At 38.2% G+C, this 27,125-nt stretch overlaps 2 protein-coding genes across 11 annotated transcripts in view; both read left to right on the top strand.

Annotated features, from left to right (window-relative positions):
• The first annotated feature begins 258 nt into the window (after positions 1-258).
• anxa11a (annexin A11a) lies at positions 259-23,434 on the top strand. Of its 5 annotated transcripts, none has more exons than XM_078931858.1 (15): positions 259-343; positions 14,726-14,995; positions 15,238-15,311; positions 17,180-17,404; positions 17,573-17,660; positions 17,806-17,900; positions 18,010-18,123; positions 18,304-18,394; positions 18,467-18,546; positions 18,658-18,714; positions 19,022-19,115; positions 19,245-19,340; positions 20,526-20,584; positions 20,861-20,983; positions 21,083-23,434. In XM_078931858.1, the coding sequence occupies exons 2-15, from the start codon at positions 14,728-14,730 to the stop codon at positions 21,140-21,142; spliced, it is 1,524 nt and encodes a 507-aa protein (XP_078787984.1). In that variant the 5' UTR covers positions 259-343; positions 14,726-14,727; the 3' UTR covers positions 21,143-23,434. The 5 variants fall into 5 exon arrangements, with proteins under 5 accessions (XP_078787984.1, XP_011482725.1, XP_011482726.1 ...); XM_011484423.4 differs by lacking the exon at positions 259-343 and adding an exon at positions 11,195-11,361; XM_011484424.4 differs by lacking the exon at positions 259-343 and adding an exon at positions 11,307-11,526.
• Positions 23,435-25,176: 1,742 nt separating this feature from the next.
• The window catches only part of dlg5a (discs, large homolog 5a (Drosophila)), a 39,055-nt gene continuing 37,106 nt past the window's right edge, over positions 25,177-27,125 (top strand). For 4 of the 6 annotated variants that reach the window (XM_078931832.1, XM_023963099.2, XM_023963101.2 and 1 more), the window contains exon 1: positions 25,177-25,960. In XM_078931832.1, coding sequence (XP_078787958.1) covers positions 25,657-25,960 — 304 coding nt within the window. In that variant the 5' untranslated portion in view covers positions 25,177-25,656. The remainder of the gene's footprint in view (positions 25,961-27,125) is intronic. The other 2 variants (XM_023963102.2, XM_023963100.2) reach the window with 1 other exon arrangement.

The following is a 27,125-nucleotide window of genomic DNA, read 5'->3' as shown; positions in this document are numbered from 1 at the left end:
CAGATTTGATCGCACATTTACAGTTTACAGGTAAAATGATGAAATAACATTATCCATGCACCTACATAATCAATCTTTTATTTACTGTTTTTGTTATTCATGTCACTCGGGATTCTTAATTTGTGTATCTGAGCAGTGATGTATATATTGAAATTGGAAGAGCAAAGACCATAGACACCACAGTCAAATAATCAATAGAAGCAGTTTACCGGCTACAAGTCAAAAATGTTCACGGGCGACCTATGACCCCAACACTGTTTGCAGAGAACCTGAGGATGGCAGGGAAGAGATGAGGCTTTGCTGAAGGACGCAGGAAAACATTTAGGAAGGGCTCCCTCTAGTGGTAAATCTCAAATATTTCACTTTTTACACAGACCTGTTGTGCAAATGCATTAATTCACCTTTTCTTCTTTCTTTCATGCTTTCTGGTAAATAATAACAAATACTTGACACTATACTATGTGTTATAAGATGTAAATAAGGTAAAAAATGTAATAATAATGTAGAAATAGAATAGCTATTACATATAATGTCTATATTTCCCTCCACAAACCTATATAAATGTATATAGCATATCTGACCCTACTTTTTATGTAAAACCCAACCCCAATATTCTTTAAATTCAATGAAAAAATGTGTTCCCAGTGGTCTTTTAATCATGATTATGCCAATTTTAGAGAAAAAAAACTGTGTTGTTTTCCAGGACATAGTTTTTGCAGACCAGCAGGAATTCATCAGTAATTTGCCTCGGAGTTAGCCCGGCCCCACTTCCTGTCACCCATCTATTTTTCTCTCCCGCTAGCTTACTCCTTTACTGTCCTCCTTACATTGGCTCCCAGCTGAATTTAGAGTTGATTTTAAAAATTTTACCTTTCATCTGTAGATCATTCAATGGACAAACTCATACGTACATTGCTGACTTTTTAATCCCCTATTCTTTGGCCCTGAGGTCTTCAAACCAAAAGCTTTTCCAAATCCCTCAAAAATCCACTATAAAACCAGAGTAGACCTTACATTTCAAGCTGTTGCTCCTTGTCTTTGGAGCCCCCTCCCTTTGTAATTACATTGAGTGTTTTAAAAGTCAGATCAAGATGTTTTTATTCAGAAGAGCATTTAGTTGATCTAATTTAGTCTAGTTTTACTGTGCTTTATAAGTTTAGTCTGTGATATGTGTATGATGACTGGTTGTAATTTTACTGTTTTTACTATGTTGAATTACTTGTGATTTCTCTCTGAGAAAGATGCTATAGAAATAAACATTTACTTTACTTACAACCACACAATTATCCTAACATTACTGGTCCAACTAAAATGCCCAGCAAGAACAGAGCTATCCTGCCAGAGTTTTGAACCAGATGCCAGCTCAGATGAGGAAAACAAAGACATACGTGGATCAAATTGTATTCAAGTGGATGCATTGGAATGAAGAAGAGCAGGAAGCTTGTGGCCTGCCAAGCACATTTGTGAATTCACAAAAGAGAGATTTTCCCAACGGCGTTTTTTCGTCTCCTCTTGATTCACCGTGATATGACCATGCCCAGATGGGCATGTTTCACATACGGAAAATGATAGGCCCGCCCACACCACATAAATATACTCAAGTCCTCCATACTATACAGAACACTTGGAAGGAACCAGGGCGTTTGTAAGGAAGTAAGTGTTAAATTTACCTTTAACATATCATTTTGTTATTAATTAGTGATACTTTTGTTTACACCATGTGTTCTTTTAACGGTGGATGTTTTTCTGAGAACGTCTTGTGTGATTTTCTGTGACTTCGACGCAGCTTTTTTAACCCTCTTCTGCTTCGCTTTACGTTATCGTTAAGTACAGTCTATGTTTAGTCATTGTTTATGACCTGTGTTATAAATGAGTCAACAAAAGGAAGGCATGTCGTTGAATTACGTTGAAGTAGCCATGTAACAAAATTGAACTGTTAGCTAGTTTTGCGTCCGTTGGTTATGTTGTGATTAGCCAACGCTAGCATTTCGTGCTTTACAGTTTGTTCTTCAACACTTAACTTGTGGTTTTGTCACGACTTATTATAACTTCATAACATATAGGTTAATTGGTTAATATAACTTATCCCTATAGGTGTGAAAGCGATTGTGCATGGGTGTGTGATTGTGGACACTCTACCTGCCACAAAATGGCGACCTGTCCAGGATGCCCCCTGCCTTCGCCCACAAGTAGCCACGATAGGCTCCAGCAGCCCCGTGACCCCGAAAGGGAATAAACGGAAGAAGATGAATGAATAATTATAACTTAAGTTATACTTGATGTAGGCTATGTCCCCCCTCTATTTGACATGAACAGGGGGAACATTTAAGCTGAAGTAGCTTTGCTCTTTGCAGCTACGCTGCAGTCAATATTGATTGAAGAAGGAAATGAAAAAAAAAAGTTGCTCGAAGAAGGAAACGGTGAAAAAGAAAACCACCGTTGTACATATATTTATGTACAAGTACGAGTCTAAGTTCTCTCACCTTTAGGATAAATCTCATAAGTATCCATAACACAATTAATGCATAACATATTCTTTAAGTATTGTTTTGTTGTGGTAAACAAATATAAAATGTAAGGAACGTTTATTTTTTATAGAGAAACACATCAGGAAAATACAAGAAGCTTCTGCTGAAGTTCTGCGGTGGAAGAGACAAAAAACAACCAGAAATCAAATAAATCAATATTTCTTTCATATCTCTATGCAATATAGACAACCTGCAAACTTGCATGCCATTACAATACTTTTAATGTAACACTTATGAAGTCATTCAAATGCCCTTCAGCAGCACATTATTCATTTTCTACTTATGATTCAACTAAAGGTTTCTTTTTTTTCTTCTTTATAGGTTTACTAAACGATATATTCAATTACAAATGGCCATGAAATGAATTTAACAGCACTTCAATTTAATTTGATAAATATGTATATGTTATTTTTTTTACACTTCAAACACACACCCACACTCACAGATGTGCCATGGATTGTGATTGTGAGCCATACTGGACGGAAAATGTTCAGAATGGTCAGACTTCGTAGTTTGCTTGGGGGCAAATCGAACAGCGTGACAAGCAACAACGCACACGGCGCCGGTCCGCAGAATACTAACTGTAAAAGCTTTGCTTGAAGTTGCTTGATTCCTTTGTCATTCATGTCTTCCTCACATCCAACAACCCCTAAACTACAGACAGGGACTTTTAAATGTCAAATAGTCAAGTAATCAGCTTTGGGAACCAAAAAAGAAAAAGTCTTTCCAGTTATCTGCCTTGAATTTTAACCATCTAACTCCTCTCAAAACAAGCCTCAAGTAAAGCCATCACTGAATGTGTAGTGTTTTTACATTACAGAAACAGGCGAAGATGATCAATTGACAGATTTTTATTAGTTTAATGCAGCTAAAGTTAAGCAGCAGCGAAGTTCTTCTTGGTCAGGAGCCCCTGTGGAAGCAGCCATAATTAAATACTTAGGTTTTAAAGCTGCTGCACTGCATGTCTATGTGTTTTCCTTGTCTGATTGTGGTGACTCACCTCTGTTTTCTGTGTTAGGAATGGTCCGCCAGCAAAAGAGTTTCCGAAGGGTATAAGAACTTTACATTGGATCTGGGGAAGGAACCAAAATCATTGTAAAGTTAAGAGGGGAGATTTAGAGTAGTAATTTTATTATTTGAGTGAATTATTGAAATGGTTTAGGAACATTTTAGTGAGTTCTATTTTTGTATGGGTAAATATCTGTTTTTATAGGGGAAACTTTGAATTTACCGGTATATATTTTAATCTTCTGTGTAAACAGATTATCTGTGGGAACCTGGGTAGATGGTGGCTCCCAAAGGAGAAATCCTATAAAGGTGGGAGTTGTAACCATTTGGAGGGTTGGTTAGTGGTTAGAGCTTGGGGCATGAATGTGAAATGGCAATTGAAGAAATGGAAAATAAAGATTTGAGCTAAACCCAAGTCCTGAGACTCCACTTGTTGTTCTACCATGATGATGGCCTCTGAGACTTCGAGCTGAACGTGATATGTAGGCATGTTGAAGTCCCCATTTTCAGCTCTTCCTCACCACCCAGACCCATGCATCATTTTGGGACCCAGGTTTCTGTCGGGGAATTGATGTTACCGTCGATGTTTCATTTCACAGAACAGAAACGTTCGACCTGGCAGTTAGGCCACAAAAGCAAACCAGCTCTTTATCTGGAGGCTGTAGGATCGCAGCGCTAATCAGCTCCAGCTTTAAGACTCATGTAGTCTCTGTAAATCACGCGTTTAGTTTCAGAGTTTTTCCATCATCTGTCACTACTTGTGCTGTAATGTGTGCGCTTGTTATCATTTTTGTGTGTTTGGTAAGCTCGAGTGTCGGTGCCGATGTGGAAATTAGTTTAACAAATATAAAACAGAATGTCTAGCTTTATTTTTTATTTTTTGCTGTTTCAAAACCTCTATCCAAGCATCTGCAAATGTTGAGATCTGTGTATTTTAAGTATTTGTGTGTCCGTGGCATCATGAGGCGGTTAGGAGTGACATTGGAAAAGACAATGAAGCTACTGTTACGACAGGGGATTGAGGGAAGTACCCAGGCGCAGAGAGGAGGAAGAGGCAGGAGGTTGCAGTGGAAGCTACAGTATAATAACTTAAACAAAAACTACAAAACAAAACCACTGCATAGCAGGCTAGCAAAAACTCAACACATGAGACACTCGAAGGGGTGGCATGAACTGAACTCAAAACCTGACAGAAACAAAAGAGAACCAGAACACAAAAGTAAAGAAACTAAAACCGTGACGCCCCCCTCAAGGAACCGCTCCGAGGTTCCAAAAAAAAAAGGTTATGACGTTTTTAACATTAATGAATAGTTACATTTATTTTTCATTACATTTAGTTACATGTATAAGTTATATTTGGTCCTTTGAGGACAACCACTATGCTGATGTGGCCCTTGGCGAAAATTAGTTTGACACCCCTGGCCTAAAGGGAACAGTATTCAATTCCATATATCGCAGGCCGGTCTGAAAAACTAAAAAGGATTTTCAGACAACATAACATCCCAGTCCATCTCAAACCAGTTAACACTCTCAGACAAAAACTGGTTCACCCAAAGGACACAATTCCTAGCCACATACAGAGTAATGTTGTGTACTCTATCCACTGCAAAGAGAACTGCAATGAACAGTTTATAGGAGAAACCAAACAACCTCTACACAAGCGGCTTTACCAACATCGCAGAGCCAACTCAAGTGGACCTGAGTCTGCAGTGCACCTCCCCCTGAAGGCCACAAACCACTTGTTCAAGGACAGTGAAGTCTGAATTCTAGCCAGAGAGAAAGGGAAGGTTTGAGCGAGGAGTGAAAGAAGCCATCTTTGTAAAGAAGGACAAACCTTCTCTTAAAAAGAATAGTGGTCTCAGGTTTATTCTTCCATCCATCTACGGCAGTGTTCTGAAACCCAAACAAACCGAACCAGGTCGTTGACAGCTGAATAAGATGACCAGCTTGGGGAGGGAGTCACTGGCTCCCCAACCCCCAGCTGAAGACAAAGGACTCTTAATCACCCGAAACCATGTAGGCTAAGTTGACAATACCGTCCAGTTTCAGGTCTGACTCCTCCCACACGAGCGGATATATACCAGCTCTTTAACCAGCTAATTCAGGATTGACAAAGCCTTTTGAAAAGGAGGTGAAACATCTTCTAACTTTAAAAACTAAGTCCAGATGACAGCCCCTAAACCTACTATTATAAAGTAATGAAAATCTATAGTGCTTTTTCTTAATCAAGTTAATTTATTGATTTCTCTAACCCAGCCCTAAAAGATAATGCATATTAAACATTGGTTTTATCTGATGACTCAACTACTGTTCAATTAATCTCCAGTTGGGTTTTTAAACATCCCTAAGACTAGACAATGTTTGAACAGACCTTACAGCAGATAAAACATATTTAACTGTAAAACTCTATACTAAATTGACATTTTTCCTTAATTTAACTGTTGCATGATCTCTCACGGAGGAAAAAAAGACACTCATTTAATCATCCAACTGCAGCAGTGGTTTATTTTCCTTTGATTGGTTTGCATTGGAAGTTGCAAAATGCCCCGCACCCCTTAAACTATTTCCAGACCTAATGTGTTTTCAAAATAATTTAAAGTCCTCTGAACTGAACGGCATTGCACAGTTGCATGAAACCCGGTTTCTACACATCCTTTGATCAAAAGTGACTTCATGATCTCTCTGTTTGCAATCACATGGATAAACGTGGATGGTGAATCTACCATTTATGCACTACTTTCTGTGCATGTGTATTGTTGAGGGTGGGGTTGGGGTCCTGTTTGAAATCTAGACCCCATGTGCACTACCAGCATGTTTGTCCCTAAATTTACTCCCAGCTTCAAAAATAGACCATTTATAAACAAGAACTGATTTTGTGTGCACATCAACTGGATCTATTTGAAGAGGTCAGGGACAGCAGAGCTCAGGGATTGGAGTAGACAGCACTCTCTGGACCAGTGTTTTTCAACCAGTGTGCTGTGGGAGATGGTCAGGTGTCCATTCACTGATCTAAAACATCTCTTTGTTCATACAAACAGGCCCTGATAAAACACTGAGTAGTTAGGAATATGAAAGATCATAAAATATGTTTTTCTTTGTGCTTATTTGATTCTATAAAGACAAGATAAGATTGACGGTACCTCGATTTGGCCGCAGCTTCAGCTCTGTTTTCGGAAAAGTCCCGCCCCTTTAACTGTGTCCACCAATCATTTTTGGAGGCTTAATCATATGTCATCAGTCTGACCAATCAGAAGTGGTTAAAGTCTTGACTTCATTGTTCCGATTAGCTCATAAAGTCTCTCAGTTCCAACAAAAATACCAGCCAAAGCTCGTCTTTAGCGCTGTAGCTTTTTCCGGTTTTAGAACTTGGAAAAAGTGAACAAAACAATGAAGCTCAGAGAAGCAAGTCTGTCTGCCATCTGCAGCAGTTTTCGTACTACATCTCCCATGATGCAAAGGGCTAAAGTGACAGCGTCTCAGCGTAAAATGAGTCTTCTCTGTTAAACCTCTTTAAACCACAGCAGACACACATCAAACAGTTTTTAAATCTTCTTGATGAAATCAGAGGTCAGCAGTTTAGTTCTCCTTCAAGGTTTGTGTTAATTAACAGCCAAACATCCCAGAGTTTGGTCCAAGTCATCTTTCTAACTGAAACACTTTTCTAATAACGTCTGGATTATTTTATATGTTAAACTTAAGAAGTAGTAAAAAAACATTTAAGAAACAGGATTAAGGTTAAGTGGCCAAAAGACACAATTAAACTAGATTCAAACAATTAAATTATCTAAAGAGTTTTCAAATACTTCATCTTTGATTAAGACAAGAGAAAAACTAATACAACTTCAACATGTTCACTTTTTGTGTAGCACAGAAAACATAAATGCAAAGTTAGTTTTTTTGTGTAAATTTTTATCAAACATATTGTGGTCATATAATTGTTCAAAAATTACAGTTGCCTTTGCACTAAAATTGAACTAAATACAAAAATTAATATATCACTATTTAGACAGAATAGATTTTTTGTGAGGTTACATTAAATTGCCTGTTAATAAACTGAAGGTAAAAAAACTAACAGGATAAAATTTCAAATAATTTACCGGTAGTTTAATATTATCACTGAAATCTAATTTAACTTTTATTACAACCTTTAGGAAAAACAGCTGCAACTTCCAGCTTTTTCTGCCACAGTGATCACAAAAATGCATGTGAGATTGTGGAGGGACTGTACATCAATACTGACTGTTAGTTTCTCCTTTTCTCAATTTTTGGATGCTGGTGTTCCGCAGGATTTTTGTCAAGGCAAAAGTGTGCCTTGGCTCTAAAAAGGTTGAAAAACACTGCTCTAGACAGGCCTGCATGGAAGTCTATTTAAATGCACTGCTCCCCTTTTTACTGCTGATCTATTTAATGTATACATGTACCGGTACTTAAATGTCCCACCAGATTTCTGCAGCTCTCATGGAAAACAGTCATGCAAGATTTATGGGATCATTAGGAGAGGTGACGAACTTTTGCATTACTTTGTTATATAACAAAGCAATAAGTGGCTTTGAGATTGTATCCTCTTTTAGAAACCCTGATATTATGTTCCGATTCCACCTATTTAGGCCAAATAATTAAAAAAATACTAAAAAAACAAAAAAGCAAACATCTCAAGAAACTTTTAAAAACTCTTCTTTAGAAAAAATTCTCCTTGCATTGTGATGACTGTCAGCTTGTTTCGCTGCAGCTGAAAGAAGTTGTTGAGATCAGGGGTGTAAGAAAAAACTACCCTGACTTTAACCCTGAACTCGGGCTGAAATCCGCCTGAACTTGCTTACTCTGGGTATGTCGGTTCCAAAAGACCGGATACGCTGTCGCTGCTCTAAAACTTTGGAACTCTCTGCCCCTGTCCATAAGAGTAGCTCCATCACTGACTATTTTTAAAACCCGCCTGAAAACCCATTTTTATGCTCTGGCTTTTAATACAACATTAGACTTCTGTTATTGCTGTCTTGCTGTACTGGTTTTATTGTTTTTATCTCTCTATTTTTAATCTTGTGTTTTAAGATGTTTTAGTGTTGGTTTTCTTTATTTCTCGTGTTCAGCACTTTGTGTCGGCTGCTGTTGATTGAAAGTGCTATATAAATAAAGATGAGTTGAGTTGAGTTGAGTTGAGATGAGTTGGCGTAATTACGCTCGACTTGGTAACCCTGGGTTAATGCACGTGCACTTCAAGTACATGAAGACATTCTCAATGGACCGCCGATTTCCGGAGTCACCATGGAAACGCGCTGAGAAAAAAAGAGAGCGCTATACAGTACGTGAGACAGAAAAGCTTATACCCCCATAAAAAAAAAATAATACGGCTGAGTCAGCAGAAAAATAGTTTCTGTTTGGAGACAAATAACATACAAAGTAAAGCACGAGTTCCTATCTCATGGATTTGTAGTATGAAATTTGTTGTAATTTATAATTTCTCTGACTTTAACAGTAGTTCACTCATCACTAGTGGTGCCAAATAAACTCATCATTCGCTCCCTCCTTCACAGCCATGATGCAGAAAGAATTAAACATAACAGGACACAATAACTCGGCAAAATACAGTAAAACAGCTACAACTGAACACATTTGGTCAGAAACCCACACTTTAACCCAAATCCGTCCAGACAGGCAAAGGGAATGGTATCCCACAATTCATGGGGTGCCGATCTAACAGCAGCACCAAAGTTACACCAACGTAATTGAATTATTTGAATGAAAGTAAAATAACTGTCTGATAACTACGTGTTATTTTTAACCCTAGTGCTATCCTATGACATGACCCTACCCTTACATTGACTTGTTCTCCTTACCATGATAAAGGTGGATAAAGATTTATCTTAACTGAAGCAAGTAATAAAGTTATGTGGAAAAAAGTATTATCTGAGCTTCTTCATCCACTAAATCCTCTTCAAATGGACATGCCATGCTGCTTCACCTCTCTGAAAACAAACTAACCTTCAACTAAACCTGCTCCAGACCAGGTTATGTTCAGAGCATAAGTTGCTATGGCAACTTGACATACCCTGAAACATACCTCCATTTTTGGAACTGAAAGCTGAGGTTATCCGCTTCCTTAGCCTCAAACTTACCGTGGTAACTAGCATAACCTGCTTTCTGGAATACCCTCCTGAGGATGGCAGGGAAGGACGCAGGAAGACATTTAGGAAAGGCTCCCTCTAGTGGTAAATCTCAAATATTTCACTTTTTACACAGACCTGTTGTGCAACTGCATAAATTCACTTTTTCTTCTTTCTTTCATGCTTTCTCATAAATAATAATAACAAACAAACACATGACACTATACTATGTGTTATAATATGTAAATAAGGTACAAATTGTAATAATAATGAAAAAATTAGAATAGTTATTACATATAATGTCTATATGTCCATCCACAAACCTATATAAATGTATATAGCATATCTGACCCTACTTTTTATGTAAAACCCAACCCCAATATTCTTTGAATTGAATGAAAAAATGTGTTCCCAGTGGTCTTTGTTTATGTCCGTTTTTGCCAAAAAAAAAAAACTGTGTTGTTTTCCAGGACATCGTTTTTGCAGACCAGCAGGAGTTCATCAGTAATTTGCCACAGAGTTACTTTGCACTGTTAGCGCAAAGTAAGCCCGGTCCCACTTCCTGTCACCCATTTATTTTTCTCTCCCGCTAGCTTACTCCTTTACGGTCCTCCTTACATTGGCTCCCAGCTGAATTTAGAGTTGATTTTAAAATTTTACCTCTCATCTGTAGATCATTCAATGGACAAACTCATACGTACTTTGATGACCTTTTAATCCCCTATTCTTTGGCCCTGAGGTCTTCAAACCACAAGCTTTTCCAAATCCCCCAAAAATCCACTATAAAACCAGAGTAGACCTTACATTTCAAGCTGTTGCTCCTTGTCTTTGGAGCACCCTCCCTTTGTAATTACATTGAGTGTTTTAAAAGTCAGATCAAGATGTTTTTATTCAGAAGAGCATTTAGTTGATCTAATTTAGTCAATTTTTACTGTGTTTTACTTTGTTTAGTCTGTGATATGTGTATGATGACTTTGTTGTAATTTTCCTCTTTTTACTATGGTAAAGTACTTGTGATTTCTCTCTGAGAAAGATGCTATAGAAGTAAATATTTACTTTACTTACAACACCACTAACCTAACATTACTGGTGAAACCAAAATGCCCAGTGAGAACAGAGCTATCCTGCCAGAGTTTTGAGCCAGATGAGGAAGAGCAGGGAGCTTGTGGCCTGCCCGGCAAAATTTGTGAAATTATAAAAGATATATTTTCCTTACAGCGTTTTATTTTCATCTGCTCTTGATTCACCGTGATATGAATAAAGAAATGCTCAGAAACAGTTTTAATCCTTATTATTTTAATGTATGTACTTGATCATGAGAAAAATACTACAAGAGCTTGTTAAAAAACATTTTTGTTTAAGTGGGTCTAAGTGGATCAATGATTATATGTATAGGCGCAAAGTTAAAGATAGGAGATCAAAAGTTGGCTTTAGGAGCTTTGCATTACGTCATGGGTTAAATTACTCAACATATCTACAGATACGTGTCCTACAATGGACCTGTTGTTAATTGTCATGTGGCCCGATTTGTCACCGTTTCCATTCTGCCACGCCTTCATAGTATAACAGGCGCTAAGCCGTGTTTGTTTATGGTCGCTGTGAGGAAAAGCTGGATGGGCGTGGTTCGCATATGGAAAATATAGCCCCGCCCACATCACGTAAATACACTCAAGTCCTCCATACTAGATAGAACTCCGGGAAGACACCAGGGCATTTGGAGAGCAGTAAGTGTTAAAAATACCTTTAACATATCATTTTTGGTATTAGTTAGTGATACATTTGTTTACACCGTGTGTTTTTTTTTAATGTTGGATGTTTTTTGAGACCGTCGTGTGGTTTTTTGTAACTTCGACGTAGCTTCACCACCTTCTCGCTTTACGTTATCGCTAGTAAGTAAGTACTTCCTATGTAGTCTCTCCATGATTGGTTACGAATTTCTGTCATATTTTTATGAACTGTGTTATGAATGAGTCAACAAAAAGTAAGGTATGTTGTCGAATTAAGTTGAAGTAGCCACGTAATAATATTATCTGTCAGCTAGCAAGCTAGTTTTGTGTCCGTCGGTTATGTTGTGATAAGCCAACACTACTAGCTTACTTCAGTACAGTTTGTTCAACACTTGTGGGTTTTGTCACGACTAATTATAAACTTAAATATGACGTAGGCTGTTTCTCCCCCACGATTTGACATGAACAGGCTGAACATTTAAGCTGAAGTAGCTTTGCTCTTTTTCTGCAGCTACGCTAACGCGCTGCAGTGAACGTTGCTCGAAAGAAGGAAATGGCGAAAAAAAAAAACCGACCGTAGAACAATTTCAATACTATGAAACAGGAAAGTCAAGCTTTAGGACACAATTGGACTAATGTACGTCGGCTAAACTGGAATCCGGGTAATATAACGGCTCGAAAAGGGAGTCAGTGGGTGGAAGAAAAAGACTCAAAGAAATACTTAATAACCACCCCGCATCTAATATTTGCAACTTACATGTTGCATTTTCAAAGCTAGGTAGCCATAACTTCCTGCTGTGCTGTTGGTAGTATTCCAAAAATCCCTTTGAAACTTTCATCAACAGAATCTCTTAGCTTGGGCATTTATTTACAAACAAAACATTTCTCCACAGAGTTGGAGTATTTGGAATAACTGTAATGTTGTTTATAAAAAACAAACCTCTGTTTTTAAGTAGCTGGTTCAATAATGGCATCATTTTCCTCAGTCATCTATTCAAAGAACCTGGGTTGGTATGGAACTACTCAGAATTTATTATGCAGTATAACATCCCAAGAACCGTCTGGGCCTTTGAATGTTATTCAGGGTTTTTACAGCACTCCTCCCTTGACTCTTATTCCTCCTGATGAATTCAAATCTCCTCTATGTAGTTTCTGCTACACTTCTACTAAACAGTTGAGCTCAAAAATCAGAGCTTTCTTCCAGTATAATTTGGTTTCTGTTCCATCAGCTACTTTTTTGGGGCTTATTTTATATCTAACATTGAATGGAAAAAAGTCTTTAGCACAAACATTCTTCTTAACAAACAAAGTCAAAGAAATCTCATTCAAACTAATACACAGGTTTTATCCAGTAATGCATTACTTTACTAAATTTAAAGCTGACTTAAACATCAGTTGTACTTTCTGCCAAAGGAAACCTGAAACATGCTCTCATTTATTCCGGAATTCCCTTTATAATTTATGGAAAAACATCCACAAATTCATCACCAACTCTATTTTTGCTGATTTTCAAATTCATAGTTGAAAATCATAGTTTTGAACGCAAAGATCCAGATGCTTTCTTTTTTATAAATATGTAGTTATTCATGGCTAAATTTCATATTCACAAAAGTAAATTTGCTAATAAAAACCTGAGTTCTTACTGAAATTTGAACTCCAGCAATAATTAAGTCTTTTGGATTAGTGACATAAGTTAACTCTTTTTTTACTCTTTCTTACTTTTAGTTACTTATTTATTTCCTTCTGTGCTTGTTTTATGTGGTTTTTATTGAACCCCAGGTTGTTTGAAAAACTTATATTACTTATCATTTTGTTCTAATTAGTTAAGATTTTCAAAATATCCAAAAAATGTTAAGTATTTAGAACTGTTTTTTTCTCATATTGTATTGTTATAAATGTTGTATTTTTGTATAGTATTTTACAAATGTTCAATCAAAAAAAAAACCTTTTCATTCTCACGCCTTACACCAGGGCTGTCTAATGAGGGGGCAGATTTTCTGTGATAAAAATGTTCGAGGGGCAACTATTTGACTTTACTTTTTTTTTTTTTAACTATTTCAGTAACATTTGACACAAATGAACATTTTATTACATTGGCATACTTTTATATACTCTTTCTTTTCTTCACATAAAAAAGTAGAAGAAAAAACATATACCGGTAAATACTTTTCTCTTTCAAAATTACTGTCATTTTTGTTCTTTCCCTGTTAGCTTGTTTTAGACAGGATGTCTCATCTGCTAGTCCCTCTTGATATTAAACTGCTTGAAAACAGCCATAGTTTTTTGGCATATAAGGCAGATAGTTTCATATTTCACTGAATAAATATGCCATTTTCCCCTTGTCCTGGAAGCAGTGGCCCTCCCTGTCAACATTTACCTTTTGTTTTTACAGTTGACATAAAAATGACCTACAAAGGGTCACGTGGTGATGTAGCTATACGTTTACAACTTCTTACAACGTAATTCAGCCAATCACAATCGAGAAATCCTACATCTAGTTTCGAGAAAAGACTGGGCGTGATTTCATTGTTTTTTTTTGTTTTTTTTTTCATATGAAAGAAGCCTGTGGACCTGTGGAAATTTGAATGCAGGCCACATTTGGACTTTGCCTGGCTTACACATTCAAAAATGAATTTCCTTATTGTAGCTGGTTGATTTGATATGATCGCTGTCTTCCAATGTCATCACATTATTTAAAAATAATAGTCCATATTAAAAAATCACAGATTTAATGGCAATAGTCTTCATACTTGGGATAAAGGTATACAAAGTAATGAAGACTGTTGCCATCTGCTGTGAAAATTTACCCGTTCCCTTCAGATATTAACGCCTCTCCCTTTCTGAAGCTGCATGGTAATATGTTTTTACCGGTTTTGTAAACGAGTTACGCTTTGTAAAAATCCACCAAATAAAAAAAACAAAACATGAATACTTTAGATGTACAAAATAATAGTTTGTGTCTTTTCAAAAATCTACTTTACGTATTTTTCTTGTTGCACATTTTTAAGGATTGGAAGTAGTGCACTTTTATAATTATTCCCCCATACATCTACACAATAAATCAAGATATGGAAATTCCACAATTGCTGCCTCCTGTTGCTTTGCCCCACCCTCGTTATGCCTGACCAATGACTGAAGAGATCTTTAGTCATGTGGTTTTGTTTACAAGCTTTAGTCCGGGACAGGAAAGTTCCCTTGATAGAAGTCTCAATGTTTGACGAGTAATACATAATACATACGTGTGCCATAGGTGTTATCACTAGATATAGAACTTTTTATCAATGCAGCTGCACCAAATTATTATTGTGGATTTTCTAATGACTTTTGGCTTCAGCATTGATTATTATTTCTTTGTTTGTAGAAATGAGTTACCCAGGATACCCCTCTCAGATGGGTGGATACCCCCCACAGCCTGGGGCTTACCCTCCCCAACCCGGGGCTTATCCACCTCAGGCGGGTGGATATCCACCACAGCCTGGCGCATACCCACCACAACCTGGCGCTTACCCGCCTCAGCCTGGAGCTTACCCTCCTCAGGCAGGGGGTTATCCTCCTCAGCCTGGAGCTTATCCTCCACAGGCTGGAGGCTACCCGTCGCAGCCTGGGGGTTATCCAGCAGCACCACCTCCAGGTAAACTATTTGCAATATTCTTAACAAAAAATATTCAGTTGCGTATTTTGGGCTAGTAAAATATCAGAGTGCCCAAAACCGTGATTGAGTGGAGTAAGATGTGGAGACCACCCGCCAGCAGTGGCGTGACAGGCTGCTGCTGATGATGATGAAGAAAATATCAATGTGTTATTGGTTTTCCATTAAAAATAAACTTGTAATTGGATATTTGCCATTGTGTTTTTTGTTTTTTTTTACTCCAGGAAGTTGGGGTGGAGGCCCTGCAGGTGGATATCCATCTATTGGAATGAGCCAGCTATCCAACCCTGGCTACATGGTAAGTTTAGTCCGTAGTAGTGATGGGATTTAGGGCTTTCTAGAGGGAGCTGGGTCTTACCCTTAGCACACACTGCATCCAGTCCAGCTCTGGTGCGGCCGGCAGAGTTTTTGTCGTGTGAGAAGCACTGGTCCTCCCTCTCTGACACTCCGGATCCATTTCTTTGGCTTCAAATTTTGTTCAAAGGCTGGAATTGTCCAAATGTCTAAATTAAAACGACCTAAGCCAGAAATAAAGTCATGTTAGTTTCATGTCATTAGTTAGTTAGTTTTTCATGTTAGTTTGTCATGTTTCATGTTAGTGAGATGTTCCAAAGGTTTGGTTTATCTGTGAAAGTCACAACCTTAGTCAGTAGATATGATGTAGGTGGGTGTTTCCCACCCCCTTTCCTTGAGGAATACTCTCCTGGATGTTTTCAATGCTTTTCTGCTTAAACACCTTATGCAGCTCATCACTAACCTTTTTTCAAACATTTTTCTGTACACATCATTTTGCACTTAACTGCCTGGGGTGTACCCGTCTCTTTATCTCGAAGGCCGGTGGAATATCTTCCCTAATATCCAATCATGGTCCACACAACCCTCACCCACCTAGAGAACAAGAACGCGTACGTTCGACTGCTCTTCGTGGACTTCACATCAGCTTTTAACACCATCATCCCGCAGACCCTCACCCAGAAACTACACACACTTGGACTGAGCCCCACTCTGTGCAACTGGGTCTTGGACTTCCTGACAGACAGACCACAGTCTGTAAAAATCCGCAACGTCTCCTCCTCCCCGATCACCCTCAGCACGGGCTCCCCCCAGGGCTGTGTGCTGAGCCCCCTCCTGTTCACCCTGCTGACGCACGACTGCACAGCGAGTCACCCCAGCTGTCTGATCGTGAAGTTTGCGGATGACACAGCTGTGGTTGGACGCATCTCCAACAACGATGAGTCTGACTACAGGCAGGAGGTGGAACATCTGGAGAGCTGGTGCAGAGACAACAACCTCTGCATCAATGGGAAGAAGACCAAGGAGATGATCGTGGATTTTAGGAAGGACAGATGCCCCCCTCCCCCCATTCACATCGGAGGGGACGCGGTGGAAGTGGTTTCCAGCTTCAGGTATCTGGGCGTGCACATCTCCAGCGACCTCACCTGGAGCACCAACACCTCCTGCCTGGTCAAGAAGGCACACCAGCGCCTTTATTTCCTGAGGAGGCTCAAGCGAGCTGGGATGGGGATCCCAGTCCTGACCTCCTTCTACAGGTGTGTGGTGGAGAGCGTCATGACCTCCTGCATCACGGTGTGGCACGGCGGCTGCTCTGCGGCAGAGAGGAAAGCTCTGCAACGAGTGACCAAAGCTGCACAGAGGACTGTGGGCTGCAGCCTGCCGTCCACCACTGACATCTATACGACCAGATGCAGGAAACGGGCCTCTCGCATCCTGAAAGACCCCACCCACCCCTCACACCCTCTGTTCTCCCTGCTCCCCTCAGGCAGGAGACTGAGGAGCATAAAGAGCAGGACCACCAGACTGAGGAACAGTTTCTTTCCTGAAGCAGTCAGACTGCTTAACTCCAGTTGATCACTGCACCCCCCCCCCCCCCCCTATGGACAAGAAGCTAATTCCCAAGTGCAATATCACAGGGCTGTGCAATACTTAACATAAAATACTGTGCAATTTGAAAAATACTTCTGTGCAATACTCATCAGGAACCACACCATAACAGACTGATATTTACTGACATTATTATTGATATATATTATTTATGTCTGAATGTAAACGGCTGGCCCGGGACCAGAGAGCCTAATTTCGTTTTATCATGATAAAATGACAATAAAGTTTCCTGATTCCTGATTCCTGATCATGTGTTTTTTTTAGCCACAGCCAGGAGGACCCATGCCCCCAAACCAAGGGCCTGCCATGGGATATCCCAGTCAGCCCACCCCTCAAATGCCTGGATACCCCAATGCACCATCACCCAATCATTCTATGCCTGGCTATGGAATGGCCCCAGGACCCATGCCAGGGTACCCGAGTGCCCCGTCTGCAAGCCCCTCCATGCCAGCCTATGGAGGAGGGGCCATGCCAGTTGCTCCTGTAACTGTAAGAGCAATTATCAACATGAAAGGATTCAATATGAACAAATGCTGCTATAAATCTATCAACTTTTTAACATGAATATGCTATTTTTATAAATCAAAAAATATATTTTTCAAAAGCAAACTCATGATTTTGTAATAACACTATTGGCATTGTAATGATTGATCTCAGAAAGGACTTGGGGGAACCATCACTGACTTTCCTGGTGCCGATCCCCTTAAAGATGTGGAAGTTTTGCGGAAGGCCATGAAGGGCTTTGGTGAGTCGTATGAAGTTAAATGATCCTGTTGTAAATAATATTGAAAAAGTAAAATTACTTTATGTGGGAAAAAAGCAGAGATGTAAAATGTTGTATTTTTATTGAATATGGACTTCTAACTTTACAATTATGTCTGTCTTTCTAGGAACTGATGAGCAAGCTATAATTAACTTGCTGGGGAGCCGGTCCAATAAGCAGCGTGTGCCGTTGCTCCGAGCTTACAAAACTTCATACGGGAAGGTAACCGTCTTGCTCATGGTTTAAATAATGTCATGTTTTGGTCACATCGATTTATTTTTTTTCTAAGATATTTATGTACAAGTACGAGTCTAAGATCTCTCACCTTTAGGACCTGGTGAAGGATCTTCATTCAGAATTGTCTGGAGACTTTAGGAAGCTGGTCTTGGCCACATTAAAGACCCCTGCTGAGTTTGATGCATCTGAACTTCACAGTGCCATTAAGGTAAAAAATAAATAAAATAAATAAATCAATGAATAAAATTCTGAACCACCAATCATTAAATGTATTGGAATAAACATTATTGCCATTTGCCTTTTTGCATAAACATTTTTTGTATAAAATAATACATAAAATGTTTTTAGCCTACAGATATTCTCACACTACATGTTGTTTTCATGGCAGGGAGCAGGCACTGATGAGGCCTGTCTGATAGAGATCCTGTCCTCTCGCTCCAATGCTGAAATTAAAGAGATAAATCGGATTTATAAACAAGGTGGGATGCAGCGGGACTCCTAAAGCATATAGCTGTATATTTGTTTCTTCATTTTTTTATTTGTAATTTCAGAATATAAAAAATCGTTGGAAGACTCCATTAGTGGGGACACCTCAGGGCACTTTCGCAGGCTCTTGATTTCTCTTGCTCAGGTATGGCCACTTTTTATCTAAAGTTTATTTGAAGCTACTCTGATGATTTATCCTACTTACTGATTTACTAGCCTGTTTTCTAATTGTGTTTTTGCTGCTTTATGTCTGCAGGGAAACCGGGATGAACGAGAGACGGTGGATGCCTCCCTCGCTGCACAGGATGCTCAGGTCAGTCTTAGTTCTTTGCTTATAGACAACACTCACAGTTTTGACATTTTCTACATTATCTTCTGCTGTTTTCTTTGTGTATTTGGGTATTTTTGTTGAATGTTCAATCAGAGTACAAACGTTGGAGGAAAAAGCATCATGCTGTTCTAAGCTTTTTTTATTAAATTAAATCTAATTTTAGTTCTTAGTTGTTTTTGGACCAAAAAATACAAAAACATTCGGGTGTGTTACATTATTTAACCTTAGCTTTGAAACTTTTAAACTTACTGAAGACTTTTTTTTCTTCTTACTTCTTTTTCTCTCATAGGCTCTGTATGCTGCTGGAGAAAATAAACTGGGAACAGATGAGTCCAAATTCAATGCCATCCTATGTGCAAGAAGCAAACCTCACCTCAGAGCAGGTAGATAATCGTGTACTTCAAAAAAACCTCAAATAAAATGTAATATTTTATAAAGAACTAAATTAGGTATAAATGTTAAGTCTTAGGTTTATTAAAAGCTGACCACAAAGTGAACTGTGGTGTGTGCAGTGTTCCATGAATACCAGAGGATGTGTGGAAGGGACATTGAGAAGAGCATCAGCAGAGAGATGTCTGGAGACCTTGAGAGTGGCATGTTGGCAGTTGGTGAGAATGCATTTCTTCACAACAACAAGAACAAGTTTCACATTTGTTTTTCAATGTAAAGAGAATTTCTTACAGGACATATTTAATCCCACAATTTGCCAATCTAACTTCCAACTGTCTCTATGGTTCCACACTAAATGTAATCAGTGTTTTATAGTTTTTTTTTAAATGAATTTCAAGCTTCTTGTGTCAAGTTGCAATTAATGTTTTTCTTTCATTTGTCTTTTTGCAAACATCTATCAGGCGTATGGTACAGTAACTTATGACTCATGTACATTTAACCACTGGTACTCTTCATCTGTTCTTTAGTTTGCTAGTCAAATGGTGTGGACTGCAGTGTTCAAAGTTAACACAGTTTCTGTGCTTCAGTTTGTTTGTGGAAGTTTTATGGTTTTTTTCTCATTTGCATTTGTCAAAAAGATAACAAAGAATTGAAAGCTGTCTGAATATTTGACCACTAGGCATCTTGCAGCAAGAAAAAATCTGCCTGTTCAGTGGGGCAAAAAAACAAAAATCATATTGTTTTACATTATGAATAATTATTGATTTGCATGATGGGGCATAAAATAAGTATTTTGTTTTGACAAAATTTTCCGTCCATCATTTGTGATGTAACCTTAGTTTAACAATGACAGAGGTGAAATTTTTCCATCCTTCCCTTTTGAAGTGAATTTGTAATAAACATTACCGGTAGCTATCTCAATTTTTTAGGTTTCTAGTATCAGTGACTGTCAAATACTTTTTTTGCCCCACTATGCCACTATTGTCTCTTTAAAAATGATTAATAACGACAATTAAAATTACTTTCTCAATTTTTTTTATTTTTATGCAACAAAGTAATTTCCCCTCAATTTAAATTACTAACAATCTTTAACAGAGGTTTCTGATCAAAACTTATAGGTATGACACCTTGATAGACAGTTCTTTCATTCAAATAATAAAGTTAAATAAAAAAAGTCACAAGATATAATGTTATGTTTTGCTAATTCAATATCCAGAGTAAATACAAATATTGATTCAGCCAGCTTCTGCTCTGTTTTTTTCATTTTCTTTCCCACCTGTGTTACATTCTAATCATCATCTTGTGTTGAGTACATTTGCTGTGTTTTTGGTAGCTTTAGTATTCATATAATAATCTTCCCTCTATGTACATTTAATAACAGACTGTTGTTTTCTGTGTTTCAGTGAAGTGCATTAAGAACACTCCTGCCTACTTTGCCGAGAGACTTTATAAAGCAATGAAGGTTTGATAAGAATTTTCCAAACTTTACTTCAAATTTATAGACACAGTGTTTATACAATGTATGTTTTTTTATTTGATTTGAAATGCTTTATTTCAAGCAATCAAGTAAAAAAATAAAACACAAAAACATTACAATCAGTAGTTATGCATTCATACAAAGACGTATCAAAATTAGGATATTTAGACATCAAATTTAAAGATTGCTTGAAAGGGAGTGAAAGGAAGATAACTTAAACAATCCCACCCCTGTTTTATGTGTTTGTGTATTTGCTCACAGGGAGCCGGGACTAAAGACACTACCCTGATCCGGATCATGGTCTCCCGTTCAGAGGTTGACTTGCTGGATATCCGGAAGGAATATGTCAAAAATTATGGCAAATCTCTGTACACAGCCATTTCTGTAAGTATCCATAACACAATTAATGCATAACATATTCTTTTAGTATTGTTTTTTTTTGGTAAACAAATATAAAATGTAAGGAACATTTATTTTTTACAGGGAGACACATCTGGAGACTACAAGAAGCTTCTGCTGAAGTTCTGCGGTGGCAGTGACTAAAAACAACCAGATATCGAATAAATCAATATTTCTGGAATATCTTTATGCAATATAGACAACTTACAAGCTTGCATGCCATTACAATACTTTTAATGCAACATTTATGAAGTTATACAAATGCCCTCCAGCAGCACATTATTCATTTTCTACTTGTGTTTCAGCTAAAGGTTTCTTTTTTCTTCTTCTTTATAGGTTTACTAAACGATACATTTAATTACAAATGGCCATGAAATGGATTTAAAAGCACTTCAATTTAATTTTCTAATCTATATATTTTATTTTTTTACACTTAGAAAAAACACACACTCACACAGATGTGCCATGGATTGTGATTGTGAGCCATACTGGGCGGAGAATGTAATGTAGGCTTATAGCAGCTTAGTGCCTAAGTCAAATTTAATGTTTGCGTCTATAAATCTATTCAATGAAGAGTGAAAATCATGAACAATTTTGATTTTTAAAAAAAAAGGGGGTCTAATTGCTCGTTTTTTGGAAAAAAATTTTTTTTAGGACCAATAGTTATCTTAGAATACTTCTTTTATTCAACCAACATGGACAATTATTAATGCAAACCTTTGCAAATCTACTGTGGAAAACGCAGTAGTGTCTTCAAATGTCCAATAATGCAGAGAAAAAGAAGCGCAAAGAAACTGTATTTCAACAGGAAAACCAGTAATGGCTGATAAATGTAGACTAAATGAAATATCCTATTTACAGTTTATTTATAAATGTAATTTAAAATTTCATTGAATTTTAAAAAAAGTCAATTTTATTCTCATTGCTAGATTTTTAAATCAGCTTTAACCCCCTCCATTTGATCATTTTTGTGACTTTCACTTCTCAAATCTCTACACCATGTTTGCGTTTAAATATTTAGTTCATTTCTTTGTGATTTATTTAAAGAAGAAACTCCCATTTGTTACTGTTTTATGCTCAGCATTATGTTTTCTTGAGTTTTGATATTTGCCTTCAAAAAAATATCAAAATGTTGTTTTACAGTAGTTTACAGCAGTCAAGGCCTTTTTGGCAATGTCTTTATATGTGGAACATTTTATTTTTAGTTTCTACAGCTTCCCTTAAGTACAGTATGTACATCGGTGTGCATCATTTATGTGGATTCCCACACGATAGTTGATAATTGTGATCAAAATTTCAACTTAGGACGTCTCACAATCAATACTTATGATACCTCACAGGTGGTTCAATCAATAGAGACGGAGAATTTCTTTAAGGCCTGCATGTCCAGCTGTTGCTTCAGGAGCTCTACGCCTTATTAGGTTCTGTTGGCTTCGCTTTAAAAGCTGTGGACCTGCCCTGACTGTATGGATGCAGTGATGCACTTCACTGGCTTCGGCAGGCAGTGTGAGTTAACTCTGCTACAGTAAAGAACCTGGCATAAGCCTCAGGGAATTGATGGCAGTCATAAAGCGGGCCACATTAAATAAGTCTGCAAAGCCAGGCTGAACGACTTTTTCTTTATGTCATGTCTTGTGAAACTGGCTAGAAATGCCAAAAAAATAAAGGTTGGAGGCTTTATCTTTACCTGACTTGTTTTCATAGACTTTATAGGTTCGTCTCAAAAGCTTTGATATATTCTTGTCAATACTCTAACTTTACAATTACTTGACAAATATTTCTGTTCACAAATATTCTTCCAAGAATGTGCTGTCTATTAAAAAGTAAATAGTCAAACCTAAGGCTTTTTTTTTACTGTGTTTTAGTGGTCTAGTGTTGCAGAATATTGCGAAACACATGCTTTAGGTTTTTCCTGTAAGGTTAGAGGGGAAATCAAAGAAAAACTTTATTTCCAAATCCTGCTATTCAAAGTGCTTTACATAAAACAATCAAGTTTTAGAAAAACAAAAGACAAGACATTGAACTAATGTATTGTCTAAAACCCGTACAGTGCCAAGAAACCCCCCCCCCCCCCACACACACACATCGTGGTAAGAAAAGAAATGCAAGTTAGAACTTATAAGTTTTTGCCTTCTTGAGCGCATCACTGCTTCCTTTTGAAATTGAGTTCCCCCTAAATGTTGTCAAGTATTGTTTTTTTTTTTGTAATCTGCCAAACCAAACATCTTTTTCCTGAAAAAGTACAAAAACTGATGTCAACGGTGAATGTAAACTAAACCGACTGTATCGCCTCTAATGTTTCAGACGCTGTTAGTTGAGTCTATTCAGACTGGCAGCAGAAATAAAGCCATAAAAAATCTTCTGTTTGAGACCATAGGCCAAGTGTAAATGATGTATATCTTCCCTGACACTCTCTTCAATAAAAGATAAGGCTAATATCGGCTCCTTTTTGCTTTCTGAAAACAAATCTTTCAAGCAATATGTCAGAGAAGCCCCAGACAGCCAATAAACACCCATTCACTTGTCTAAATAATGAACTCATTCCTGTCCTTCAGATAAAAAGGCTTCAGACTGTCTGTGTGCATCCTCTGCACCAAGATGCAGACACAATCACCCAGTCTCTGTCAGCAGCAGGCATCCACTTCCCTTTGATGTGAATGAATTGTAATTAATTTTTCATCTGAGGAATAGCACATGGTTGCACAAGTTATAGAGCCAGCATGGCAGCGAGACCGAGCAGACAGGGGGTTGTAGATGTCAGAATGAGATACGGCGCATGCATGAAAAAGGGGCATATGCTTTCAGAGGTGTGTCTGCAGAATCATGCTTCTGTGCCAACGGTCCTCTCTCAGGTGTGGAGTGCAAGCAGAGTGCAGCCATCATTATCATACGGTATCTCAAATTCATTCTCTGATTTGCATTTCATATCTTCACCTATTGCTCATTTGTTCGTGAGGGTCCCGTCCGCTCACATCTGATCCCTTACACAGAAGGTATTCTCTGAAATTGGTGGCAGCACAGCATGCCGCATAAGCCTGAGGATACAGCAGCAGTATTATGCAGGGGATGAATATATCACATATATTTATATCTTAATGTTATTATAGAAAATGCTTTATTGAGATACCTGATTTGAAGGAACATCAAAAGCATAGAAATCATATCAATAGTAGTTTTAATGGGGTCTGACTAATAATTCTTATTTTATGCACAATCATATACATTTACGCAATCTAAATGACAAAAGGAATGTCAAACTGATTAAAAGCTTAAACGTTTTTATTTTAAATGTGAGAATTTATTTTTATGTTCAAAGGTTTCCTTGAATAGAAAGTTACATATTTTTTCTGTAAGTATCCTCTTCAATTCTCTTAAAAAGAACTTATTGAATATAAAACACATTTACGGAGAAAAATAGACAAGTGTATCCAAAAGACAGCAATGACCACAGCATGTTCACACAGAACAATTACAGCAAGGGACATGTGATTAAAAAATGGCAAACATCGAATAATAAGGAAAAATAAACAAAAGAAAAAAATGCTTAAAAAACCTTATTAAAAAATTCAGTGATAAATCCCCCTAAAATTGGCAGAAATCTGCCTTATTCTGTTTTTATGTATATACAATTTGTTTTAAAAGGTCATACATAACAGTATTTTGTATGTTTTATCAAAACTAAAATAGATACTGAATATATCTATTTATTTATCTACAAATATGATTTTTATTCCTTTTTAATTTACTATTTCGTTCTAACTTGTTCCAGAGATCAAAAGAAAATGTGTAATGATGGAAGAGGTTTAGTGCAGATTCAGGAGATATTGCAAAAGCTACAGTTACTTTCAGTCTGTGAAAGTGTTGCTAAAGTTGATCAATATTATGTACAATTTTCTTTGACTTTATTTTTAGTGCCACATTTTTCAGGCAATAATAACCAACCACCTCTTATTCCTTCTCGATTCTCGCTTCAAAAAAACACATACACAGAACATGTAGACACGTGTATCCGAAACACGATTACATTAGTTTAACACACAAAACAAATCTCTTTTCATGGACATATGTTTTTTATTTTTTATTTTTTCCACTGACGTACCACATAGTAATGTTTACGCCCATTGAAAAATATGGGTGTGTTTTTGTTCAGGGACCGCCCCCTTTTTACCATATACGGTAATCGAACCGAACGTTGATTGACACAGAGCAGCAGCTGCTGAGTTGCTCAGACATGGCGGAGGATACAGTGTAACTGTGGATTAGCGGAGGAGTTACGTGAGTTTTCCCAGCAGTGGAGTCGGCAAGGGACGCGTGAAACGATGCAGAGGAAGAGAAAAACGTGTTCGTCCGAAGCGAACTGTGAGGGGAACCGGAAAACAAGCTGAACTGCTACAAGCTAGTCTAGTGAGATGGCAAAATGTATCGCTGTTTAGTGCAGTCAACAGCCCTGGGCAACAAATATGGCTTCTTGTGCCTTTCTCAGTATGCTATAAAAATTGTTCTCCCGTGCGACCTAATGCCGTGGTGGCTCCGGCGAACTTCTGCAACCCGTGATAAGTTCAGTTCCGAAATCGCTCGGTACTTTTGATCGGAAAGGACCTTCCATCCACTCCGCCGTCCGCGTTAGCTGGAAAGCTACGGAACTACACCGAATAGCAATGGAGCCAAAGCACAAAGAGTTGCTCGACCAGTGCCACCAGAACTTATTGGAGTCCATAACCGATGCAGATCGAGTTATCGAGCTGCTCATCGTTTCTGGTACCTTGACTCAACTCGACAGGTTCGAACTGGACCAGAACTGTTCGTCCAGCGCCGAGAAAGTCGACCACCTATTGAAGATGCTGATGAACAAGGAGAACGACCATTTCTCCGACCTGTGTGCGGCTCTGGAGAAGGCATACCCCGACCTGTACGCCTCCCTGTTCGGCCACAACGGTGGGGGACCCGTGGACCACTCCACCGGTAAGACCCTCACTGGAACCCGCCGAACCATCAGCCCAGAGAAAGCCCTGCACAGCCAGGCTCCACGGTGAATGCTCTCTGGGTGGTCTGGTGTAGGAGGTCTGCGTGCAAACGTTCCTGTCCACTGAAAACGAAATAAATAGTACTTCTCCTTGTGCATTGGAGGGTCAGAACATTGCATTTTTCTCAGACAGTCATTGTTAAAACTTACTAAATGTGTACTAGAGAGCAGAACTTGATGTCTTAAGTTGACTTTTTTTTACATTTTATTTACACCACCATTGCTATTTAAGTACTGCATTGATCTAAATCTCTGCAATATTTCAGGGTGATTCAACCCCATCACAGGCCCCCCATTTGAAATCAGTTGTATGACGTGGTTTGTGCAAAAGGTACCCTGACTTGTTTCCATAACAACGGGTGTGCTGACATGTTGGACAGTATAAACCCATGCCTGCGTGCATGCTGAAGCCAAGCTTCGGAAGATCTTCTGGATTCTGGAGAAATCCTGCATATGTGGGGTGCATTTAGACAACTCAACCATTCAGAATTTGTTACTGGTGTCTCATTGATTATTGACTCTGTCCTTGAAACAATCCCCCTGACTTAAATGGTTTTGGTTGCTGTTCATGTAGAGATGAAGTCAACCAAATGTAAAAAAAAACAAAACCGAACAGAATCTTGTTTTGCTTTGTTTCAAAGATTCACTTACCTCATGATTCGGTTTAACTGTGTAACATACGGTTCAGTTTTCCATCAAGAATTGTGGCATCCCTTAAGAGTAGATGACTCTCAGTTAGTGTAGTGCCTTTAAGACCCACTCCAATCATCTTTTGATCTATTGCTATAATTATGCCGATTGTAGCCAAAATCCCTGATTGTTTTGTTTTCTAGAACATAGTTTCTGCAGAGAGGCGGTAGTTCATCAGAAATTCACCTCTGAGTTGTGGGCGGGACTCTTGGAGAGGAGTATGCCTGGCTCCGCTTCCCGTCATCCGTTTACACTCTCTCCTGCTAATTTACAGCCTCACAACCCCAACTTAACATTAACGATGCAACACAAATGGCGAGCAATACTGAAGCTATCCAGCTGTACAGCTTTGAGCCAGATGCCATGTCAGATGAGGAGAACTAAGACAAACGTGGATCTATTTGTCTACAAGTG

Source organism: Oryzias latipes, chromosome 15 (genome assembly GCF_053564925.1).
Source record: "Oryzias latipes strain Hd-rR chromosome 15, Olatipes_Hd-rR_3.1".
NCBI classification, from domain to species: domain Eukaryota; kingdom Metazoa; phylum Chordata; class Actinopteri; order Beloniformes; family Adrianichthyidae; genus Oryzias; species Oryzias latipes.
The sequence above is the reverse complement of the archived record's forward strand: the minus strand, read 5'-3'. Positions and strand labels throughout refer to the sequence as shown.